This window comes from Akebia trifoliata, chromosome 7 (assembly GCF_017979445.1).
Source record: "Akebia trifoliata isolate Shusen 1 chromosome 7, ASM1797944v1, whole genome shotgun sequence".
Classification (NCBI taxonomy): Eukaryota; Viridiplantae; Streptophyta; class Magnoliopsida; order Ranunculales; family Lardizabalaceae; genus Akebia; species Akebia trifoliata.
Genome location: NC_141381.1, coordinates 24,318,960 through 24,341,360, shown reverse-complemented (window position 1 = coordinate 24,341,360; position 22,401 = coordinate 24,318,960). Strand labels below are relative to the sequence as shown.

General features: G+C 35.7%; 1 protein-coding gene across 4 annotated transcripts; it reads right to left on the bottom strand.

Moving 5' to 3' along the window:
• Positions 1 to 436: 436 nt before the first annotated feature.
• On the bottom strand, positions 437 to 20,954 carry LOC147398484 (uncharacterized). 4 transcript variants are annotated; one of them, XM_086447699.1, is made up of 3 exons: positions 10,158 to 10,329; positions 5,814 to 5,912; positions 437 to 3,310 (listed from the first exon to the last, which is right to left on the bottom strand). In XM_086447699.1, the coding sequence occupies exon 3, from the start codon at positions 3,204 to 3,206 to the stop codon at positions 927 to 929; it is 2,280 nt and encodes a 759-aa protein (XP_086303825.1). In that variant the 5' UTR covers positions 3,207 to 3,310; positions 5,814 to 5,912; positions 10,158 to 10,329; the 3' UTR covers positions 437 to 926. The 4 variants fall into 4 exon arrangements, with proteins under 4 accessions (XP_086303825.1, XP_086303824.1, XP_086303821.1 ...); XM_086447698.1 differs by lacking the exons at positions 5,814 to 5,912; positions 10,158 to 10,329 and adding an exon at positions 20,714 to 20,954; XM_086447695.1 differs by lacking the exon at positions 5,814 to 5,912.
• Positions 20,955 to 22,401: the final 1,447 nt, after the last annotated feature.

The following is a 22,401-nucleotide window of genomic DNA, read 5'->3' as shown; positions in this document are numbered from 1 at the left end:
ATGATAATTCTGATTGAGTTAAATTGTTCAAAGGTATGTATTTATTGAACTAAGTTTAAGGAGTTAAAACTTCAATAATGATTTTACCTTTCTAATATCACCATCGAATGGAGGCAGTAAGCCAAACCCGTGCAAAAACTATTGTGCAAGAGAAAACAGAACCAAAATTAAAGTGATACTGAAGTTCTAGTTCATGTTCACAATGCTGTATAATCTCAAAATACTGAAAAACACAAATAATCGAAATTACCATCAAATGGTGAAGGTGGTAAGGCAACCCAGAGCAAGAACAAGTAGTGTACAAGAGAACAGAACCAAAACAAAAGTAATACTCAAGTTCTAGTTCATGTTTACCATGCACTACTATCTCAAAACAATGAAAAACAAATAAATAATTCAAAATGTGGGATAAAGAGTCTAATTTAAAGAGCAGTAATAGATGAATCGAAAGATATATTGAAATCAACTTTTGATCAACACTGTTCTTTTTCATCTGTAACTAGAACAAAACAATGATGGAAAACTTTAGACAGATGTATAAGATTTAACTGCCTTAGAGTTTAATGTAAGAACAAGAAATTTGAGAAAGTAAAAAAACATTGCAGTTACTCAAGAAGGAGAGTTGATTTCTTCAGGGCAAAAATGACAGCTGTTGAGGGGAAGCAAGTGTACTCCTCACCTTTGTATATTTTAGACAGAAGCACCAATTGGTAGAGAAAACACCATAGTGCACTCCTCACCATCCAAACCATCTTCATTTCGCAGATATAACTGATGCATGAGTTCTCAAGTGAATCAAAATGAAATTAAGCACCCTCAGCATTATAAAGGTGCCAACACCCGGGAAATGCTGAAAGTTTCTCAGTTTACAACAAACACCAAAAAGTCAATTCTTCTATTTTGGTCAGACCCACCTAATTCGGCATTCAACTAACTTGTTTGTCTTCAGCCTTCTGTTCTTTTTCATTTTCTACGGTCTCTTCTTCCTTGGCTCCTGTTGTCACCTGTTTCGAAACATTTTCCGTTACAATTTGTTCAGCATTTGCCACCATCTCTTCTTCCCTAACTTCTGTTATTACTTGAAGAAGTTCTAAAGGAGTAGCTGCGGGGTCTAGCTCACGGCAACCCTTCGGAGCATTTTGAGCTTCTGAACCCGTAAGCAAGTAAGAGGGGACAATATGGGAGAATCGAAACATCTCTTCTCTCGGTATCTTCTTGACTTCCTTGGGGTCCAAGTGCCGATGAAACACGGTCTTGAAACCAGTAACCTTAACTAGAGGAGTAACAGACACGCCATGCTCCTCATTATAATCGTCGAGCACCTCCACCATGTCGTACTTGTGTATCACTTCATCTGGGGTATGTTCATTCCACTCGGGAGACCAATTCCGATAGAGGGCCCACACATCACCTTTCCTGGGAAAGATTCTAATCGCCCCACGTGCACCTTTTTCCCACGTTACTCTATGTGAGAAAGAATTAAGCGAGTCATAGACTTCATATCTTCCAACTCTGAATTCCCCACAAGTTTTGGCAAAACCTGAACCGACCCAGTTTAGTGGTCCCAGTTCGCTGTTAGTTTTGGAATTAAGCCAGCCGATTCGCATCTTGAATGGATTCAAAGATTTTACACTATGAACCATGGCATAGTAACGAGGCATTCCATCGTCATCATCATAAGCAGCCCACACCTGGTTTTCTCCAAACGATCTTTCAGATCGATCCCCATCAAAATTGTGAAAATCCGGATCAGGGACACTGATTGACATGGGTTCCTGCTCTTCAGTATCCAAATCTACACCGGAGGTATTATCAAGGGGCACCTTATCCTGGATTATGTTCCTGTCATCCACAGACTTACTTGTATCACCATTCACTCTACCCGTTTCTTTCTCTTTCCCTTTTTCTTTTTCAACTACTCTGGCAGTAGCAGCCGATCTCCATTCATTTAACATCTTTTGGATTTCCTTCCTAGCCTTCTCTGCTAACATATTTCTAATCTCAAGCTGTGATAACTCCCTTGTACTATTAAGCTTATTAATAACATAAGAAACATTAGCCCTATCTTTTTCCAAACCACCTGGGCCAACTTGATTCATCATATTTCCTCCTAAATCACTTCCACAACGATCATTTTTGCTTCTTTTTTTAACAGGCCTCTCTCCTTTGAGATCAGCTGTCAAATTACTAGCCATTTTCTTAGAAGCAGAGTTCTTCCTTCGAAGGGTTTCCTTTCTTCTGGATGCTGCTTGAGCTTCCTCATGCTCTCTCTTTGCTTTCTCATACGCTTGTTGAACCACACTTGCAGCTTCAGTAGTGGCAGAGGCTGAGGCAGTTGCACTCCCAGCAAAAGCAGCTGTTCTAGAAGAGAATTGACCCCATTGGAAGTTTGTTTGATTGAATGAATCAAGACCCGTGAAACCTGTTGCTCCCACATTCGATGCAGCAGAAGTGTTAATTCCTGGAGCATAAGACCAAGAAGGGGTGGAGAAATTAGAACCGTTTGATGATGATCGGACAACTTTTTCTACGGCCATAAAAGGTACATTGCAATTGGGGCAACGGAGATGTTGATTGAGATGCTTCCGGAGATACTCATATTGCATCTTGCACCGATCACAAGAAGTCCAAAACGTATTGGGTTTTGACGCCTGAGAAGGAACAGGAGCAGTTGTGGGACCCACCCGAGTAGCAGTTTTCTTAGCTCCCACATTCGAAGATATATTGTTGCTTGAATTATGAAAACCATTTGCTGTAGGTGGAGCTGATGGACCCCCACTTGTGGCTGAAACTTTCTGTTGGAATGCTTTCGGAAACCTCTTCTGATCATAAGTTACTCTTTTAGCCTTGTCAGAAAGCAAACTCCATGCCTCGGATATCAACTTAAATGCTCCATCTGCCCCTATTGACTTGTTCTTATCAGGGTGAAGCATGAGAGCCAACTTCCTGTATTGCTTCTTTACTTTCTCGTCATCAGCATTTGGATTCACACCGAGGATCCCATACCAATCTGGTTCACCACCTATTTTGTTCTCAGCTGAGAGATGGACATCAAGAGTTGCCAACATTTGGGGAAGGCCATCAAGACCAGGATACAAAGTTTGGGCCTTCAGAGCAAATTTCTTCGCACCAGCTATCTCCTTTGCCAGGAACTTTTTCTCAGCAATTTCTTTTGCCCGAGTGGCCTCATCTTTATTGCATTCCATTGCCCCCAACCCCTCCCACTGTTTCTTTTTCTTTAGTTATTATCTATTTTTCGCTCTTCGCAACAATTGGACCACAACCAAGTCGACCGGAATTTAGATTTACCCTAATTCAGATAAAACAAAAGGAGAAATTAGATTTACCCCAATGAAAAGGAAAACGGAAGCAATATTATGGCATACAAGTACTAAAATAGAATAACATATCCAACATAGTGATCCAAAGTTTCTTCCCAATTAACATTCCATAATTCTTAAATACTCAGGTATCTAAAGACCATTTTGAACCAAAAAAATAAATTTTAAAATATAATGAGCTTGCAAAAACAGAAGTTTAGCCACTTGGAAACTAGCCCAGAAAAAAAAAGGATTCATTTGGCAGCTTGGAATGTAAGGACATAGAGAAGTAAGGATTGGGAGTGTGTTGATGCTTTGAGACGAGGGAAAATAACATAGCATGTCTACAGGAGATGAAATACGAAGGAAGTTAAGCTCAGGAACTTGGATGACTACCACGTTTTGGAGGCAGCAGAAATGCAAGAAAAGGGTATGCTTAGAAAGAGCGAAAGATTTGGTAGATAGTTTTTAAGTGTCAAGCAAATGACAAGCTATTGTCAATTAACAAGTCTTTAACAAAGTTTTTGAAGTGCAGGAGTGGCCTGAAGTGCTTCAATGGCCTGAAAAGTGAAGCACAAGCATCAGGCATGGGGAATACGCTTCACAAGCATGCTTTTTCAGATGACCTTTAAAAATAAGCTAATTTTTTTTTCTTGGTGGGGTTAGTGGTTAGCATAAGAAGGGGTAAAAAAAAGCTAATGTATAACATTATAAATTCAATAAATATAGAGGAAAAAATTATGAAAAAAAATGCCTGAAGCAAAGAGATTTTCTTATTGATGCTATCTAACCTTGAATACTAAGTAAAGGTAGGGGGAATAACATAACAAATTTTAAGCTACAATTTTATAAAGTTTCCACTGATGGCAGATGCACGAACGCAAGGCATTTAAGTATAAGACGTGAGGCAAAAGCCTCGATCTATGAGTCAAATGCTTCACCAGCTTTTCCACTTTGGAGGAAGAAAAAAAAACACTCAAGGCTTTTAGGGAAAGTCCAACCTAAACCAAGCCTGGAAGCATAAACCTCAAGACTTTCACAAATACTACTCTGTGGAAATGTTATATTTAACATTGTCATTGCTTATGTGCCCCAAGGAGATTAGAAAATAGTGTTAAGAATCGAGTTTGGAACAAGAGTACAAAGAGATGATACTTATATGAGAGGACCTAAATTGTAATGTAGGGAAGGGTAACAAAGAATATGGGATGTTTGAAATAAGAAGTGAAAGAGAATGGCATAAAATACATGGTACACAAGAATTAGGTGGTTGTATCAACAAGGAGAAAATTCTGTCTTGAAAATAAATTGATAAAGGAGGAAAATAAAATTTAGATACAACTATGGAGATGTGGGAATAAACAACCTTCTATATGATACAATCACAAAAATAAGGTTGGTGGTGGAGTTGCACAGTCTAAGAGGCTGGAGGAAATGAGTCACAGCACAAGGCAATGAGCAAGAAGGAAAACTTCAAAAAAGTACATAAGAGTATAAATTAGTATGGAAACATTAATTACTAAGGAAAACTCCAAAAAGGAAGCAAATAAATTACTAAGGAAACATATAGTATAAGATGATTTATTAAATATGTTGGGCGCAAAGGCGGGTGAGAAATATAGTAAATTTGTTTACATGCCACCCTAAATAATGAGGCATATCTCAAATGCCTCATTCAACATTTGACCATGACCAGATCGATAAAAGAGTGTAGGCACGTGCATCTGGAAGTTGGTAGCCATTTTGCTCTCTATACTTTTAGAGACCGTATGGCAAACATTTTGGGCTCACCGGGAATGCTTGTCCTACCCCCCTCATGTACCAACAAACCAAAATTCAAACTGAATGGTGATTTATTCCAATATACTTTCATTATTTACTTAACCCACTCACGAACTTGTTCATAAGGCTTGGTAAAAAAAAAAATGCTCAGATCCAGATTATAATTCACCAAACAACTTTAACTTTTTGTATGCAGGTCTATCTTGAGGTTTACTACATTCATAGGTCAATGGATTTTGAAAGTGTGCAGGTCTAACCTTAAAGCTAAGTTTTTGAAAGAGTCAGCTTTGGAAAAAGATAGTTTGAGGAAAAAAAAATAAAGAGTAAGATGGTTGTAGAGGGATATCACGACATGAAATTCTTCTATTGGATGGCAAATAGACATATGAGAACAATCATATGCCTTAAAATAAATAGGGTTTTAGTGGAAGGCGGGGACAATATTAGAATGGAATATTGGAATACTACAAGTTGTAGATAATCTAGTTTTTGATAGCATATCCCATGCTTAAAAAGCTTGGCTGGAATGGCCATTTGAGGAGTTGTATCACTATCAATCTATTTTGGAGATGAGTGACAAGAAAGCTTTGGGTCCTAATGAATTTTCTTTGGATTTTTTCAAGCTTATTTGGATATTTTAAAGAAGGATTTGATGCAAGTAATTAAGAACTTCCATGAGAGGGAGTGCTTAGATTACTATTGAAACGGTACCTTTCTGGCTTTAATCCCAATGGTGGATTCAATGCCCGGTTAAAAACCCAGCCTTAGGGTAGTTACAGCTTTCCTTCGCAAGTCCATCGTCACAAATGACTGAGACAATAAAATCAGCATATCAAGACCAAGTTGGTTGAAGAATGAAGATATCATCGAAGCCAAGCCCATTAGTCTTATTTTCTTTATGTACAGGATCCTATCAAAATTCCTTGCTTCTAAGCTCAATGTGGTCATTCCTATAGCGATTGGCCCTGAACAAGGACCTTTTATATTTTATTTTTTTGGAAGTACAAATTTTATTAATGAAAAGAGGTCGAGATGGCCTACCAAAATACAAGAAAAGGATAACACAGAATTCTTTACACATAAGATCCCATCCAAATAAAAAGTCCTTAAAAATACACCTTAAACTCCTTACAAGGTTAACATCAAAGAAATAGCAAACCTACAATACTTATAACCACATCTTGATGAGAGGACTCTTTTCCTTAAAAAATTCTCAAATTTCTTTCCTTCCAAATCCCCCAACAAATGGCAAAGGGGTAGAGTCCACAAAATTCTCTCTTTGTAGGACAAAATTCTCAAGATTGAGATCAGATATTCCTGGGCTTGTGCAAGATATATCTAGAGAAAGCCTATCATCACATGAATTGGGCGCTATCGAAATACGTCTCCTCAATTTAATTCTCTAATCCTACTCAACAGAACCCAATGCAATAGAATCTAAGATTTCAAGAGAGCTGAGGTAAGGGGCGATGTTATCTCCCTTCCTCTTCAACATCATTGTCAAATCCTTTGGTAGAATGATGGCTACAACAATATCCATTGGATCCTTCAAATGGTTTTGGGTCAACGAAGGTGGCCTAGGGCAGCTCAACTGCAATTTGTGGATGACATTTTGGCTTTATTCAACCCTTAAATTGATTGGATCATATTCTTTGCAAGGCTCCTTTATTGTTTCAAGGCAATGTGGGGTCTGTTTGTCAATCTGAAAAAGAACAAGGTGTTTAGCGTCAGCTTTGTCCCTAATTTGCAATTTCTTGTGGGGTGTTTGGTTGTTGGGTAGATTTATCCTAGGCTCCTTATATGGGTTTTCCTCTTCGAATGTCGTATAGAAGCTCAAGCATATAAGATCCTGTCATTGAGAGGATGGATAAATATTGGACTCTTGGAGAGCTACATATATTTCTAAAGGGAAAAATTACTCTAATAAGAGTATATTATCTAGTGTTCTAATATATCTTCCCTCTCTATTCTCTTTGCCTAGGGGTGTGGATATGCATTTGCAAAAGTTGATTCAGGATTTCTTATGGAATGACAATATCAATAACTGCATATTTCATTAAGTAAAATTGAATCTCATTTTCTCTCCAAAAAGGATATGGGGTCTAGGTTTTAAGGCTTCAAATTCAACTTGTATAAATAATTATGGAGATTTGGGGTGAATTGAGACAGCTTATGGAAAAGAGTTATTAAGTCTAAATACAGTGTGACCTCTCTTGTTGGGGAAGTATTGTTATGAGATCATCCTATGGGTGTACTGTGTAGAAGGGAATTGACAAAAACTCCATTGAATTTGTAAAAGATTGAAGGTTTAAAGAGGGAGCAAGGTGCATTTTTGGGAGGATCATAGTATGCTGAGGAACAAATCCCAAAATTGTATGACGTAGGGTTGGTGATGTAGGGTAGAACACACAAACCTGGAGTTTATGTTAAAAATTTGGTTCTAGGGTGAAATCCGAAGAACTAAGAGTAATGAAGAATCCCTATATCGAGCAAAACAGACTAGAAACTTCAATCTAGATTTGAGATTGATGGAAATCAATCGCAAACACTAAAATTAATAACCAATATCAGACTCTTAGGCTATAAAAAAAAACAAAGGAAGGGAAGAAAAATCTCTTCTTTTATTAATCAACCTTCAAAAAAACTTACTTCAATGATTTTTTTATTGGAGCTCCTTATATAGATAACGACTTAGAAACCTTTCAAAACACTAAAAAGTAACTTCCTTATCTATCTATAACATATTATTAACCTTCTAATCCTATCAGAACTCAATTTTGATATCTAAAAGGACTTCTAGTTATAGCCTAAAGAATAAAAACGAATTTAAACATAAAACAAATTAGAAACTAACTAGGAAAAGAAACTTTCTAAAACAACTCAAAAAATAGAAACTCAATAAAAGAAAGAGTCCTAAGAGAAATTGTACTAGGTTTTGTAGACTGGTCAAAGCTTGGGTCGAGTTGACTTAGCCAACCCGAGTTGACTCAGCCAAACAGAGTTGTCTCAATCAATGTTGCTAATTTATTTCCTAGATGCATCTTAGCTCAATCATAGGCATTGAGATAAGTGTCGGCACGCCTATCAACATCAGTTAGCAATGATTCGAAATATACCCGATGTCCGAACCGATTCGATATGAAAAAATATGAAAATTTGGATTTTCGAACCTACCCGAATCCGCTCTGATAAAGATCCATCCGAACATATTTTAATAATTTTTTTATTATTCTTAATTTCATATAAATACATATAGATAAAACGTTTGTCTTTTTGGTTTCCCTCTATATTTCACGTTGATCATTTGAAAAAAAGGAATGTGATCAGATCGGATCAGTTTTGGATTAAGGATGAAATGAAACGGATCGGATTCGGTTCACATATTCCTTAATCCATTTTGATCGGATCGGATTGGGTACATGTTTTAAAAAAATTGGATTGGTATTGGAGTGGTACTGATCCGGTACCAAACCAATCCGTTGCCAACCCTATTATGCCATGTCTTCAAAAATAGGTATGCTGAATAATAACTCTGCGGTTTGTACTTATGCCAAGGGACACTTCTTGGGATTTTGATTTCAGGAGAGACTTCAGTGATTGGGAGATATAGATCATTACATCTCTTACTAACCTTATCTTCTTGTTGTCAATTTCTCTCGTTGACAAGAATATAAGTGTTTAGACATGTAGTCAAGAAGGAGGATTCAAGGTCAAGTCCTTCTCTGAGTCCACAATGCCAACATTGATGAAGTGAGTCATACCTTTAGGAACAGGTCCCTACATGTATGTGCTGGTTAATACCTTATGGTTTGTGCCGAAGGGATACTTATTAGGATTTCAATTTCAATAAAAAATTCAAATAAGCCATTGAATGCATTAACCTTAACTCTTCTTGTCCTTTCCACCATTGACAAAGATATAAGATTTTATTCATGTAGACGAGATGGTGGATTCAACGTCAAGTTTTTCTATGATTCCTCAATGCCTACTACTAATGCAAAGTTCCTAGTATCTTCTATCTAGGGTCTAACGATTCCAACTAAGTTTTCTTCCCCCTTATAAGATCCTACCTACTAATTGTGTCATTGGAAAGGGAATTATTTCAGTTAAATGCTTCTTTTACGAAGCTAGCGGAAAATCTATAAATCACTTTTGCTTAATGCTATACAAAGTAAGGTTAGTCGTAGCGATGACATGCTAGTTAAGATTGATAGAAAGAAATTTCCTTAGGTGAGCATTGGTATTATTTTGGTTCAATTATCCATGGTGGCTCAGTTTGTGGCGGCTTTCACTTTGAGTATCCTTCTTTTTGGGCCTCCAAGGTAGCCATTTCCCAAGGTTTGCATCCAAAGCATGCCATCTAATACAAGACTAACCAATAAATCCTAGCCATCTCCCAAGGTCACCCCTTCCAAGATTTGGATCCAAAGCATAATCTTGGTTCTAATACCATCTAAAACAATACTAAACAATAAACCCTAGCCATTTCGCAAGGTCGCCCCTTCCAAGATTTGAATCCAAAGCATAATGTTGGTACAGATACCATCTAATACAAGACTAACCAATAAACCCTAACCATTTCCCAAGGTCTCCCCTTCCAAGATTTGAATCCGAGGTATAATATCGGTTCTGATACTATCCAGTACAAGTCTAACCAATAACTCAGAAGCATCTAGGCCACAATTGTCCCGAAAAACACAAACCCACATTGCATGCAAACATCCAAACACAAAAACCCTTTTTTTTTTTTGCTCTGTTTCTCCCCTAAAGATTAAACATGATCCCTAAGCAACAAACTAGTTTAGAAAAAATGACAGAACAACATAAACAAAAGACAACAATATTCAAATCAAAGAACAGAATCAGCCATAGATCTACAGAAATCCAAGTTTTTAACAACTTATAAAGGTCGAGATTCGACCTCCGAAGTGCCAATTTTAAGTACTTTGGACTGAAATCCTAGAATGTCTAATCTCTGTCTTTACTGCACAATAATCAGTAAAAAAATAGATTAAATATTAAGCTCGATAAAACAGTAAAGAGAGGACAAAATACCCAATCAGAAAAATTCTCTGTTTAGAAGAATTTGAATTCCAGAGCCACCATGAAAGGACATCGATCACATTTCCTTTTGCCCCTTTTTCCCACGCAAATCCCAAATTTTCTCGAAAATAGGACTTTTTGTCAAAAAACGCTCAAAACCTAAAACAGATTTCTCAAATTCTAAATCACATTGTGTTAAAAAATAAATATAAATAAATAAATAAAAGTAGCATGGGTAACCTTACTTCTCTTAAGAGTTAAAAACCTTAACCATGGTTAAGTCAAAAAAGGAAATTTTTATTAAAAAGGAAAGTTTATGGAATATTAATGATTTTCTTAATGTATTATTTTTTTTCTTTTTGCCCTTTTGACTATTTTTCATGTTTTTAAAAATAAATAAATAAATGAAGGGGGCATGGGTTGTCCTTGTTTTTTTAATGTATTTCCTTAACCTTACTTTTTGTTAAGAGTTGAAAACCCAAACCATAGTTAAGTTTCAACTATTGACTCTGGTTAGCAAGTTGCAAAAATGGAAATTATTATTTTTAAAAAGGAAAGTTCATGGAATATTAATTTTTATTTTATTTTATTGTCTTCTTCTTTTTTACTATTTTTCAGATATTGTATGTGAATATTTCTATAATTTTATAATTTTAAAAATAAATACATGTGTCAATTTGTATGTTTGATGCCAAAGTAGGCCTAACAAATGAGAGTTTATTTAAAAGTGCATTACTTTTGTGATCTAGGTTGAAGCTCATAATTAATTAGGGTAAGAATAGTATGGTTACTTCTATGATTAACTAACTTGAATATGAGGTTAAGAGAGAATTATATGGACCACCCAAAAGATTCCCCACCAACAAGGGGAAGATTCTTATAACCATGGGCCACCTATTCCTCATCTAGAACCTTCTAAATCACCTTCAAGAAATTAATTTTAATAATTAATAATAATAAGAAGAAGAAGATCAAACATGTAAGAGTGAAGATTATATTAAAAATTATAAGTTAAATCATGTAAATTTCACTCATATAATAGCACTTCTTTTCTTATGTTGGTGCCATCTCTCACACTATCTTGTCTATCACATTTCCTTCGATCCAAAATGAATTTCCTCTATGTAGTATAAATCAAGAGTTTTATTTGACAAATTTAATAAGTAGGAGAGTTGTAGTTGGAGATATATGGATTCTATGGTGAGGGATGTAGTTCAGTTTTTTACTCATAGAGATTGATTTGTTAGATAATGTTTGCTACATTAACTTTGTTTGATTCTTTACTTATGATGTTTTGTTATACCTTCTGTAGACACCTCAATTTGAACGGGCCCAAACTCGAAAGGGTCCAAAAATACAGACTTTTCAATAAAAATTGCCAACGAGCCTCAAAAGCCCAAACCAATCGAAATATGACTTTTTTTGACAAATCAAAGCCTCTAACACCTCTCAATGGGTTAGTAGGTCCACCAAAAAGATTTGGCATACTCCCATCTACCCCGCTTCACTCAAAACATCGATTTTTCGACAAAATTGGCCAACGGGCTTCAAAAGCCCAAATCACTAAAAAGTGATGTTTTAATTAAACCGAGGCCCCTGAGACCTCTCAATGGTCTAAAGGACCCACCAAAGGGGTTTGACCTATCCTCTATTTTGTCTAAACCATCACCGCTCCGCCTTTGTATCTAAGAATACCCGAATGTTCGATGAAATTCTCCAACGGGCCTAAAAGGCCCGATTTGCCAACACGTGGCATCTCGATCCAACCAATGATTTCAAAAATCTCAAAAAAATAAATAAAACTAAAAAAACGAGACTTGGGATGCCTACCACCTCCTATACCTTCCACCGCTCCATCTCCGAATCCAAAAAAATCTAAACCCACCTAAGGCCCACAAGCCCTCAACACTTTCCTAAATCAATTTCTCACCTTACCCCTAACCTAAAATCAATCCCATATCACCTAAAATCTAAAACCAACCTACACCCTCAAAATCCATTCTAAAATAACCCCCAACCAATTCCTAAAATCCAAAACCATTTCATAACACAAGCCCAAAACACTCCAAAGCCCCTAAGCCCAAATCCATATCCAATTCATATCCAACCCACAACCCTAACCCATCAACCACTACCCACATCAACCAATCACCATCTTGATAATCAAAGATGACACATCTCATCACCCCATCTCACCTCCCTCACCCAACTACCTACCCCATTAATTTGCTTTAAATCTCATCTACCCACACATCAACCCATCACCTTTTCTCTCAAATCAAACACATCTACCCACACCCCTAACCTATACCTCCCCTAATCTAACCTCATCATTCCCTACAAAACCCACATTTACAACCTAAACCTACACCATCCTCTCAAGTCAAACACTCAACCTCTCCCATCAACCTATCTCAACTCTTCATTTTCACCCACTTTGACATATGGCATCATCTCCCTTACCCTCCCAAAATATCATCAACCACCTCTTTAAATCCTCCATTATCTTAAATCAAATACCATTTAATCACAACCACCATCTTAAACTCACCTCACCAAACACTCCACCCAAATGGGCTGGGTAGGATCCAAACCATTTGGGTTAAAACTCACCCATTTAACCCCCCTTACCTAAATACCCTCCAATCTCCTTTAAATTACACCCACTTCTCTCTCAAACTCATAACCATTCTATCATTTTTCTTCACTTCACCCCATTATATCCCTAAAATAACTCATCAACATCTATAAATACCCTCATCCTCTTCCCAAAAATGGCCCCCAACTTTCACTACAAAATTTCTCCCCAACTCTCTCTCTACTAACAACTATCACCTTTCTCATTGAAAAGAAAATCTTACCAATTCTCTCACACTAATCCTCCCCAAGTCTCACACAAAAAAAAAAAGTCACATACTACACTCATCTCTCTCATCATCTCTTATCTACCCCTTCAACCAAAAAAAGAGTTGTATTTTCTTAAAATACTAAGGACTCAAGAAGACTTAAAAGAAAAAGAAAAGAAAGAAGATACAAGGTGGGTTCAAGGCAATCCCCCTCTCTCTCTCTCTACCCTCTCCTCCTCCCTCTTCTATTATCCCCTCATCTCTTCTCAAGGCAAAGGTTTATAAGGACCATCCCCTTCAATGGGATGATCCTATAATCAAGCCAAAAATAAATCCCTATTTAGGGTACAAATGCACAACACGTGGCACTTTATTTTTCATATTTTTTAAATCAAAATGACCGAGTTGAGTTGAGGTTACCATTATTTAGTGGGGAGAAAAGGGTGCCTAACACCTTCCCTTTTCTCCAACCGAGCCGCTTACCCCGAATCTCAAGGCTCGATTAGTTCCTATCCGTCGAGAGTCACTAAAACGCCAAAAATGTCACATTTTCTAAAAAATGCACATCGGGTGACCATTCACACCCACTTACAAAAATGAATAGTGGCGACTCCAAACCATTGTAGATGTGGTCATCGTAATGACGAAATCACGTGTCTACACCTTTGGCCAAAGCATTGATTTTATATTTGAGTTTATTGTGTGAAACTAGAATTGTGTCCTAGACTCCTAGTAAAAGTAGGTTTTGTTAGAAGAATAGGACTAAAGAGTTGACATTGGCATTCCAAATTTTACTTATTACACTCCAAATTTTTAAAAGATAGATTGATTGTTAAAATATAGATTACATATTGGCAACCCCAATATGGATTACTTATTACTCATCATACTTGTTAAAATATTGATTGGTTTTGAAATAGATTAAAAGTAAAGAAGGCTGCTATTGGCACCTTAAAGTTTACTTATTACACCTCAATTTCTTAAATTATTTATCCCCATCCTTCAATGAAAGATGAAAATACATCATTCGAACATTACAAAGGTTTGGTTCAAATAATTATCTCAACTTTACAAAACAATCTAACACTCATTCAAACAATTCCAGGAGTTGTTTACAATTCTAATTTGGCTCATAAAATCTTAAACCCAAAAAAGGGAAATCTAGAACCCAAAAAAAAAAAAAAAGAATTTATTGGCACCCCAACTTTTACTTATTACACTCCAAATACTTATTTTCTTTATTTTTTTTTTGTTTTGGGTGTAATAAGTAAAAGTTGGGGTGCCAATAGTAACTTTCAAAGTAAATGATGTGTAATAATTGGTTACAAATTAACAAGATTGAAGAAAAAATAGAGAGGTTATAATTAAATTGAATAGAGGATATACTAGGCTCAAGGGAAAATATAACAAAAAACAACCAAACAGCTCATACAACTACTGCTTCTTAAGAGACGAGAACTCATAACTTGTACTAATTAAGCTACTAAAACAAGTACCTCAACTCAGACTTGCTCTACCACTATGATAAGTAACTCATATTAACTCAACTATTAGAAGTACTAGTTTCGTTACTAGAACTACTGCTTGCTAAGAGACTGAACAACTAACAAGATTTAGCTCATACTTACTTAGCTTTGAAGAGAAGATATAATTTTCCACTAAGCGTTGATGGTACCCTTGAGTGCAATGTCACGTGCATGGTGCCAAAAATTGGGGTCCTTGTCCCTATGGCGCCACATAGGAGTCATTGCTTCTAGGATGATTTTTATCTAACATGGCAATCGTGCTAGATGTGATGTCGGTCATTGTCCATATAGGACGATCAAGCGTATAACATGCAAGACAAGGTATAGACACCCCAATTTGAATAGGCCCCCACTTGAAAAGATAAAAAAAAAATTGATTTTATAGTAAAATCAATATTTTGCCAAAAGATCCTAAGACCTGCAAAGGTTTCTTGGTCCCATAATAAGGCCTTCTAGACCCACCACATTCTCCATCTCTCACTCCTCTAACCCCAAACTCAAAAACATTCTAAGCCCACCTAAGGCTTACCAATGTTTAATGCCCTAAAAACCATTTTAGCCTCACCATAAAACAAGTCTAACCCTAGTCAATACCTGTAGACACCCCATTTTTGCACTCGCCTGATTAATCAACTCGTCAACCCGATCGCAATGATTCCCAATGATGGATGTGTATTCCATTGCTTTACTTTGTTACCAGATGTATTTCAGAAATCCGGATGAGGTATCTCGAATTGACAAAACCTTAGAAACCACGCTACACTAGGAAAATACGACCCCAGAAACATAGAAATCATCATCTTGCAGACCAAAAAGAAATTTCACGATAAAAATCACTAAAAAATTACCAAATTACCAAAATACCCCTAACCTCAAAACAACCCTAGAGCCTACATTACGCTTAGAAAAACTCTCTCGAACACATAAAATAACAAATCGAAACCAAATAAATCATTTCACTATTTTTAAAAGAATTCGACAAAATTACGAAAATGCCCCTCATAAAGTTCACAATCATTTCACACAAAAATTTTCATAAATAACAAAAACTAATATTTCCATTGAATTCCTTACGAAAAACCGATTCTAAAATATCCTAGAACATTAAAAACCGACTTGAAACGTGAAAAGTCCTCTCTGGGGACAAAACGGTAATTTCACAATTTTCATAATTAAAAAATTCGAAATTAATAAATAAAATATTAAATAATTAAAGTGAAACATTGATGAAATTAATTTAAAATTTTGAACCTAAAAAATCGATCAATCGGACTTTCGGGTAAAATTGTTGAGGGTTCGTGGGATATTTCTTTAAGGACTCCTCCATTTGGGGGTCCAAAGAATTAAAGAAATAATGGAAGGGGGTTCTCCAAAATTTAAAGTCAATCAAGCAAGATTGTAGTCAAAGTATTAAAGTCAATCAAGTGAGACTAAAGTCAAAATTAAAGTCAATTAAGCAAGACTAAAGTAAAAATATTAAAAGTCAATCAATTAAGACTAAAGTCAAAACATTAAAAGTCAATCAAATAAGACCAAAAGTCATAATAGAATTCTAATTAAATAATAACTCTATCTAATAGAGTTCTAACTTAAAAACATTTCTACCTAAAACAATTCTAATTAAAACACAATTCTACCTAAAACAATTTTAACTAAAACACAATTCTAATTAAAAGATCTCTAATTAAACACTAACTCTATCCAAATCAACCTTAAAAAAATTCTATAAATAGAGGTGCTCACACCCTATTTTCGGATAAAATCAAAAACCCTAAGAGAAGTAGGTCTAGAAGCTCCCATAGCCCCCCATAAACCTTAGTTTTGGAGTCCCAACTCCTTACCTAACATCCCCCCTTCAATTTTAGTCTAGAAAACACCTAAAAGCCCTCCGAAAACACCTAAAAGCCTCCAAAAACACCCCCAAATCCGCAACAAACTTGAAGAGTTCAGATTCAGAAACAAGAAGATATCTTGATCTAGGAGATCCGAAGTCAAATCCGGAGACAGAACGAAGCAAGGGAGTACAGTATAAGGAGCTCTTTTTGTTAGATCTGAGGGAACAAAGTCCTTGCAATCGGAAAGGTAAATTTTTTATTTTTATTTATTTTTATCTAGGTTTTAGCAATGTAATTTACTTGGGAAGTTAGTAGAGACCGGCTTTGGCCGGGCGGGGTTGGTGCCTAACACCTTCCAACCCCGTAACTTGATCCCCGAATTCAGATTTTTTATGGTAGATTAGTTCCTTTTATCCATGTTAGAGTCGGTTTGGTTCCTAGACCACAATAACTAGGTGGCGACTCCCAAACCTCAAGGGTCAAAAGCGGATCCGCGCACCCCACGGATCGAGGGCGCTTTCAATACCTTAACCTAACGTAACATTAATCCTATACAACCCAACTCTAACTGAAACCCGAGACTCAAGCTAATCTTAAGATCTAAACCCTCATCAAGTCAAAAGCCTAACCCAATTAAGTCCAAACCTAATGTCCATACCTTTAATCATCAAAGGGGATACTTGTCACTACCACCATTCACCTCCCAAAATCATCTTACCCAACCTCATCATCACACCTAAAAGCTACACAACTCATACCACAACTCACAACCTGTGTCATAATCTACCCCCGTCACTTTGTCTAAATCCTTATCACAAACATCCTCATACCCCTTCTCATTAATCAACTCACCTAATACACAATCCCATACCTTTTTGACACATCTTTCCATTTCTTCCACCCTCACAAAATATCAACAACCACCTCTTACACCATCATTCTTCTAACCAAAACCCACTCCCCTTAACCCCCACTTAACACTCAACTCATATGGGTTGAAATATCCAACACATTTGAATCTAAAACAATCCATTTACACTACCTTTCACATAAACCATCCCCTTAACCTCAAATATCAAACACCTCACCCATAAACCTCATATCATTCTCCATCTTTTTATATTTTCACCCCATATTACCCTTAAAGTAACCCTCAACACCTATAAAACCCCTCCTCTCCCTCTAAAAAAAACTCATGTTCTCAAGTCTTAAAGGATTCAAAAATTTCTCAACTCTTCTTTTATCTCAGTATCTCATCTCCTCTAAAACAAATTCACATAATTCTACTAAGGACCTAAGAAAAAGAAAAAGAATGGAGGAAGAAAAGAAGTAAAAGGGAGGCCCAAGCCTCAAGGTGGGTTAAACATAGTGTTGCACCCCCCCCCCCTCTCTCTCTCTCTCACATCTTCATTTCCATCTTCTACCTTTCCCCTTCACCCCATTTATTTTGACTTTTAGAAAGGCCATAACATGTATCGTTCCCCTCTCCTGCCTCTGATAGATCAGACTTCAGTTCAGTCAAAAATATAGGGGTTGTAACTATTCTAAAAATATTATTTTAAACTCGTTTTAAAGCAATCGGTAAATGGACCCTTCTCAACCTATGAGAAAGGGCACATATCCATTAGTTGATACTTTCCAAAACTAGGTTCTTAAGGCATGATATTGATGCCAATCGTCTCTGTCAATGAGATGATCCTTATGATCTGAGCCAATAGTAAATCCCTTACGAATAAAGGTACAAGTCGTTGATCATTAAATTCTTTTTTTCTTTCTCGCTTTATTTCGAAAATGACCAAGTTTTTCGAGGTTACCATCATTTGATAAAGAGAAAGGGATGCCTAACACCTTCTTCTATCTATAATCGAACCACTTACCTAGATCCTAGGCAAACCAATACATCAAATCCATACGAGAGTCACTACGATGTCAAAACGATACTTTTTCTAAAAATACTTTTCGGGTGACCATTCACACCCTTTTACAAAAAGAATGGTGACGAGTCCAAATCCTCGTAAAAGTGATCTTCTGATTTGAAAAATCACATATCTACACAAGGAATGAAGGTTATTTGATGAAAACCACAGTTAGGAGCCTTGCCACAATAAAATAATACATTTTCCTTGGGAGAGGACCTCAATTGGCCGACTACAAAAGGCTTTTCAAGAGCTATAAAATGAGGATAATGGGGAGGTCTCAAGGACACAACGTGTGTAAGACCTAATCCATCTTTTACATTTTGTAAAAAGATCTTATCCATTTCATACTCTAATAAACCCAAAAACATCTCTAGAACAATGAATTTGTAACTAGATATAGAATACTTATCAAAGAAAGATAAGGACTGTAAGATGTAGCTCAACATGAGTCGATACATGTGTAATCCTCTCTTTTTTCTATCCAATGATTGATTGTCAAAGGAATATATATATATATATAGCCAAAGTTTTGTCTTATATGGCTAAAAGTTTCGGAATGGGCTAATTTTTTGTGAGTATGGTCTCTATGGTGAGGAGATCATAGAGACCATCCTCACAAAAAATCAGCCAATTCCGAAATTTGTAATCCCCATCAAAAGTGATTTTTATAAATTAACAATAAAAATTTATGATCCATGATTCTTCAACTTGTAAACTAGAGTTAGAAGTTTCAGCATTGACTGATTTTTTTTGTGAAGATGATGTTCTCACAATAGAGATCATCCTCACAAAAAAAATCATCCCATTCCAAAACTCTTAGTGCATATAGGATAGAACACTTTGGCTAAGTTATTGACTATTGAACCCGACCTTTTATATATATATAATGGGTTGACTTTTTGTGAGGACGATCTCCATGAAAAGGAGATCATACTCACACACACACACACACACACAAACCAATCCATTCTAAAACTTCTAACTCTACTCTACAAGTTGAAGAATTGTGAACCACTAATTTGTAAATCACTTTTATAGGGATTAGAAGTTTCGGAATGGACTGATTTAGTGTCAAGTTCAAGAGCCAATAACGTAGCCAACATGTTGTATCCTATATGAGTTAAAAGTTCCAGAACTTGCTGATATTTTATGAGAATGATCTCTATGGTGATGAGATCATCCTCATAAAAAATCAGCCTATTTTGAAACTTCTGGCCCCGTTAAAAATTGAGGGTCCACGATTCTTCAACTGGTAAAAATGTTGAAAATAGAAAAAAAAAAAATGTAAACTGTTATGACATATATATATATAGATATATAAATTTCTTAAAATCAAGTTATTATCATTAAACCTCATATTTTTACATTTATGAATCACCAAATTCTATTATGTATCAAATCCCACATTGGGAAAATAAGGAATTTAATTTTTTCCCATTGAAAAAAATTATAAAAAAAAGGGGAATAAAACGACATTTTTTGTCACAAATGAAAAAGTCATCAGAGATGCAAGACGAAATTTAAATGCATTTTTTATTTCAAAAACAAAAAACGTCATTTTTCGTTATTATGGTCATGGGTTAGAAGTTTATCCAAAGCCACAACCCACACAAAAGGTCACTTTAGAAGGAATTTTAGGAGTCCAAAATACAAAAGCAGGAAAATTGAGATCATAATCTTGGAAAAAAGCGAATATAGTTCTCCTTTCTCATCTTAAAAATATATGCCTTTGGAACTCTTAGGGCATTTTACAAATAACCTTCCAAACGCTACAACCATCAGATCTACAGACTCTCCCATCCCATCAGGTTCTTATCGTACTTAACTTTAATAACTCTCGTCATTTTGCAAACATTATTGCTCAACCCTAATTTTCAACAACCACTTCCCCAATGATGTTTAGTTCATAAGCCTAAATATTTTAATACCAAGACCCCCCCCCCCCGGATGATACACAATCTTTCAGTTAATCATGTTGAGTGAAAGCAAAGTCAAGTTCCAATTAGGTCTTTTTTTGTTTTTGCAAACAAACCCTAATATAATATTAGTAAAGGTTGTTAAGTTGATACTCAAATAATAATTCAAAATTTTGTGAGAATACTGATAAGAATGAAACATTAGTTAAATAAATTTATCAAAGAAATAACTTTTATTATTTAGGAATCAAGTATACATAGTGACGAGAGATTGACGAAGGTCTCGATAGAAAACTAAATATAAAATCATTTATTGAATAAATAGGAATGGTAATGCGACATTGGGGGAATTTAATGTATCTTTCCTTGTTTGGTTTGAGGCAAATAATACAATCATTCCAAATCAAAGCAAAGTAGGAACAAACTAACAGATATTTTGCAAAATAAATCAAGGGTAGAAATTAACATACTAACTAGAAAACAAATTAGTACAAGCTTGGCTTATTGTCCTCAAGGGAAAACTCACCTTTGTTACTCTGAATGGCAGACACAATCACGGTGATCATATCCCAGGATTTAATGATCCGCCATTTTTCAATCAACATCATTTGGGTAAAGGATCGGATCTGTGACCTCAAAGATTGCAATGTGCTCCAACGAAAACACAAATAAAAAAAATTACTAAAATAAAGATGATCAAACATTCTGATCTTTTGATCGATCGAAAGAAAGATGAAGAGGAACAACTAAAAACTTTTTGTGCTCTCTAATTTCTATGTGGGGATTGTAATATTTACACGGAGAAGAAGATGGTATTTATAGACTTTAGTGACCTAAAGTTGGTATGACGCACGACCCACGTGGCACCACCATTCCTGTCAAATAATAAATGAAAATGATGATTTTGATGAGAGGCAAATTTGGTAAAAAATTTATACCAAACGGTGGGATTTGAAATTTTGAATTCAAATAAAATATTTTAAAATATTAGTTAATTTTTTTACCAAAATAAAATTTCATAAGATAAAGCTTACATGTGGATCTGTGATCCATAGCCCATGTCCAACCTGCATGCGTAGTTACCATTGTCCTTGTCCTATCTCAATTTTAAATAGGGCTCAAGTCTTGAGGTGACATCTCTTATAAACCCCATCCTAGTAAATTTCTAAAGGTGGGCCTATGACGGGTCAACATTTATTTTCTTCTCATTACTTTGGTTTGGGCACACTGGATTTTCACCAAACTAATCTAGGACCCAAGCCCATCATGTGGATCCAACCTCCAGATAGCTACCCTATCCAATCTTTTTTATTAACTTCAAGACACTTGCATTTAGATATGGATGATAATTTAGGTTTAAGGTCTTGAAAAGTGAAGATAATTCAATTATTAGATTGTGTTTGGGTATAAGGGCATTTTAGATCATTTTTCCTTAATCTATAAGAGAAAACCAATTTCAAAGGGGCATGTCTTCCGTTTGAAAACATATGGGTATCTCAAATGTTCACCAAAAATTAGGGGTTGATTCTAAAGCACTCGATAGAAGAAGCATATTTTCTGTTTGGTTTGTTAAAATTAGGGGTGCAACTTGGTCCAGTTCAAACTGAGAACCAAACCAAACCAATAGCTTTGGTGTGGTTTTGTTCAGTTTGGAATATTCAATTCCGATTTGAGAAAATGGACAATCGATCAATTTGGTTCAATTCTTGGATCAAGCTTATATATATATACACACACACGCGCGCACATGGGCGGGGAGCATTCAAGGAACATAAGTAAAAACATGTGTAAAATATAATCATTTTTCAAAATATGGGTTAGAAGTTTCAGATTGAGCTGATTTTTTGTGAAAATGATCTCTATGATGAGAAGATCATCCTCACAAAAAATCAGCTCAATCTGAACCTTCTAACCTCATCAAACTTGATCTAGAATATGGACCGTTGATTTTTTATAAATAATTTGTAAGTCACTTTTGATGGATTTAAAACTTTCAAATTGAACTCATTTTTGGTGAGGATGACCTTCTCATCATAGAAATCATCCTCACAAAAAATATGCTCAATCTGAAACTTCTAACCCATATTTTGAAAATTACATATGTTTATACTTATGTCCCGTCGCCTATATATATATATGTTCATGGGACATACGTAAAAACAATGTAATAATAATAATTTTTCAAAATATAGGTTAGAAGTTTCGGATTGAGCT

What these genes read in the sequence shown, in the direction of transcription:
- LOC147398484 (XM_086447698.1), bottom strand. Translation starts at nt 3,206, where the DNA reads ATGGAATGCAATAAAGATGAGGCCACTCGGGCAAAAGAAATTGCTGAG.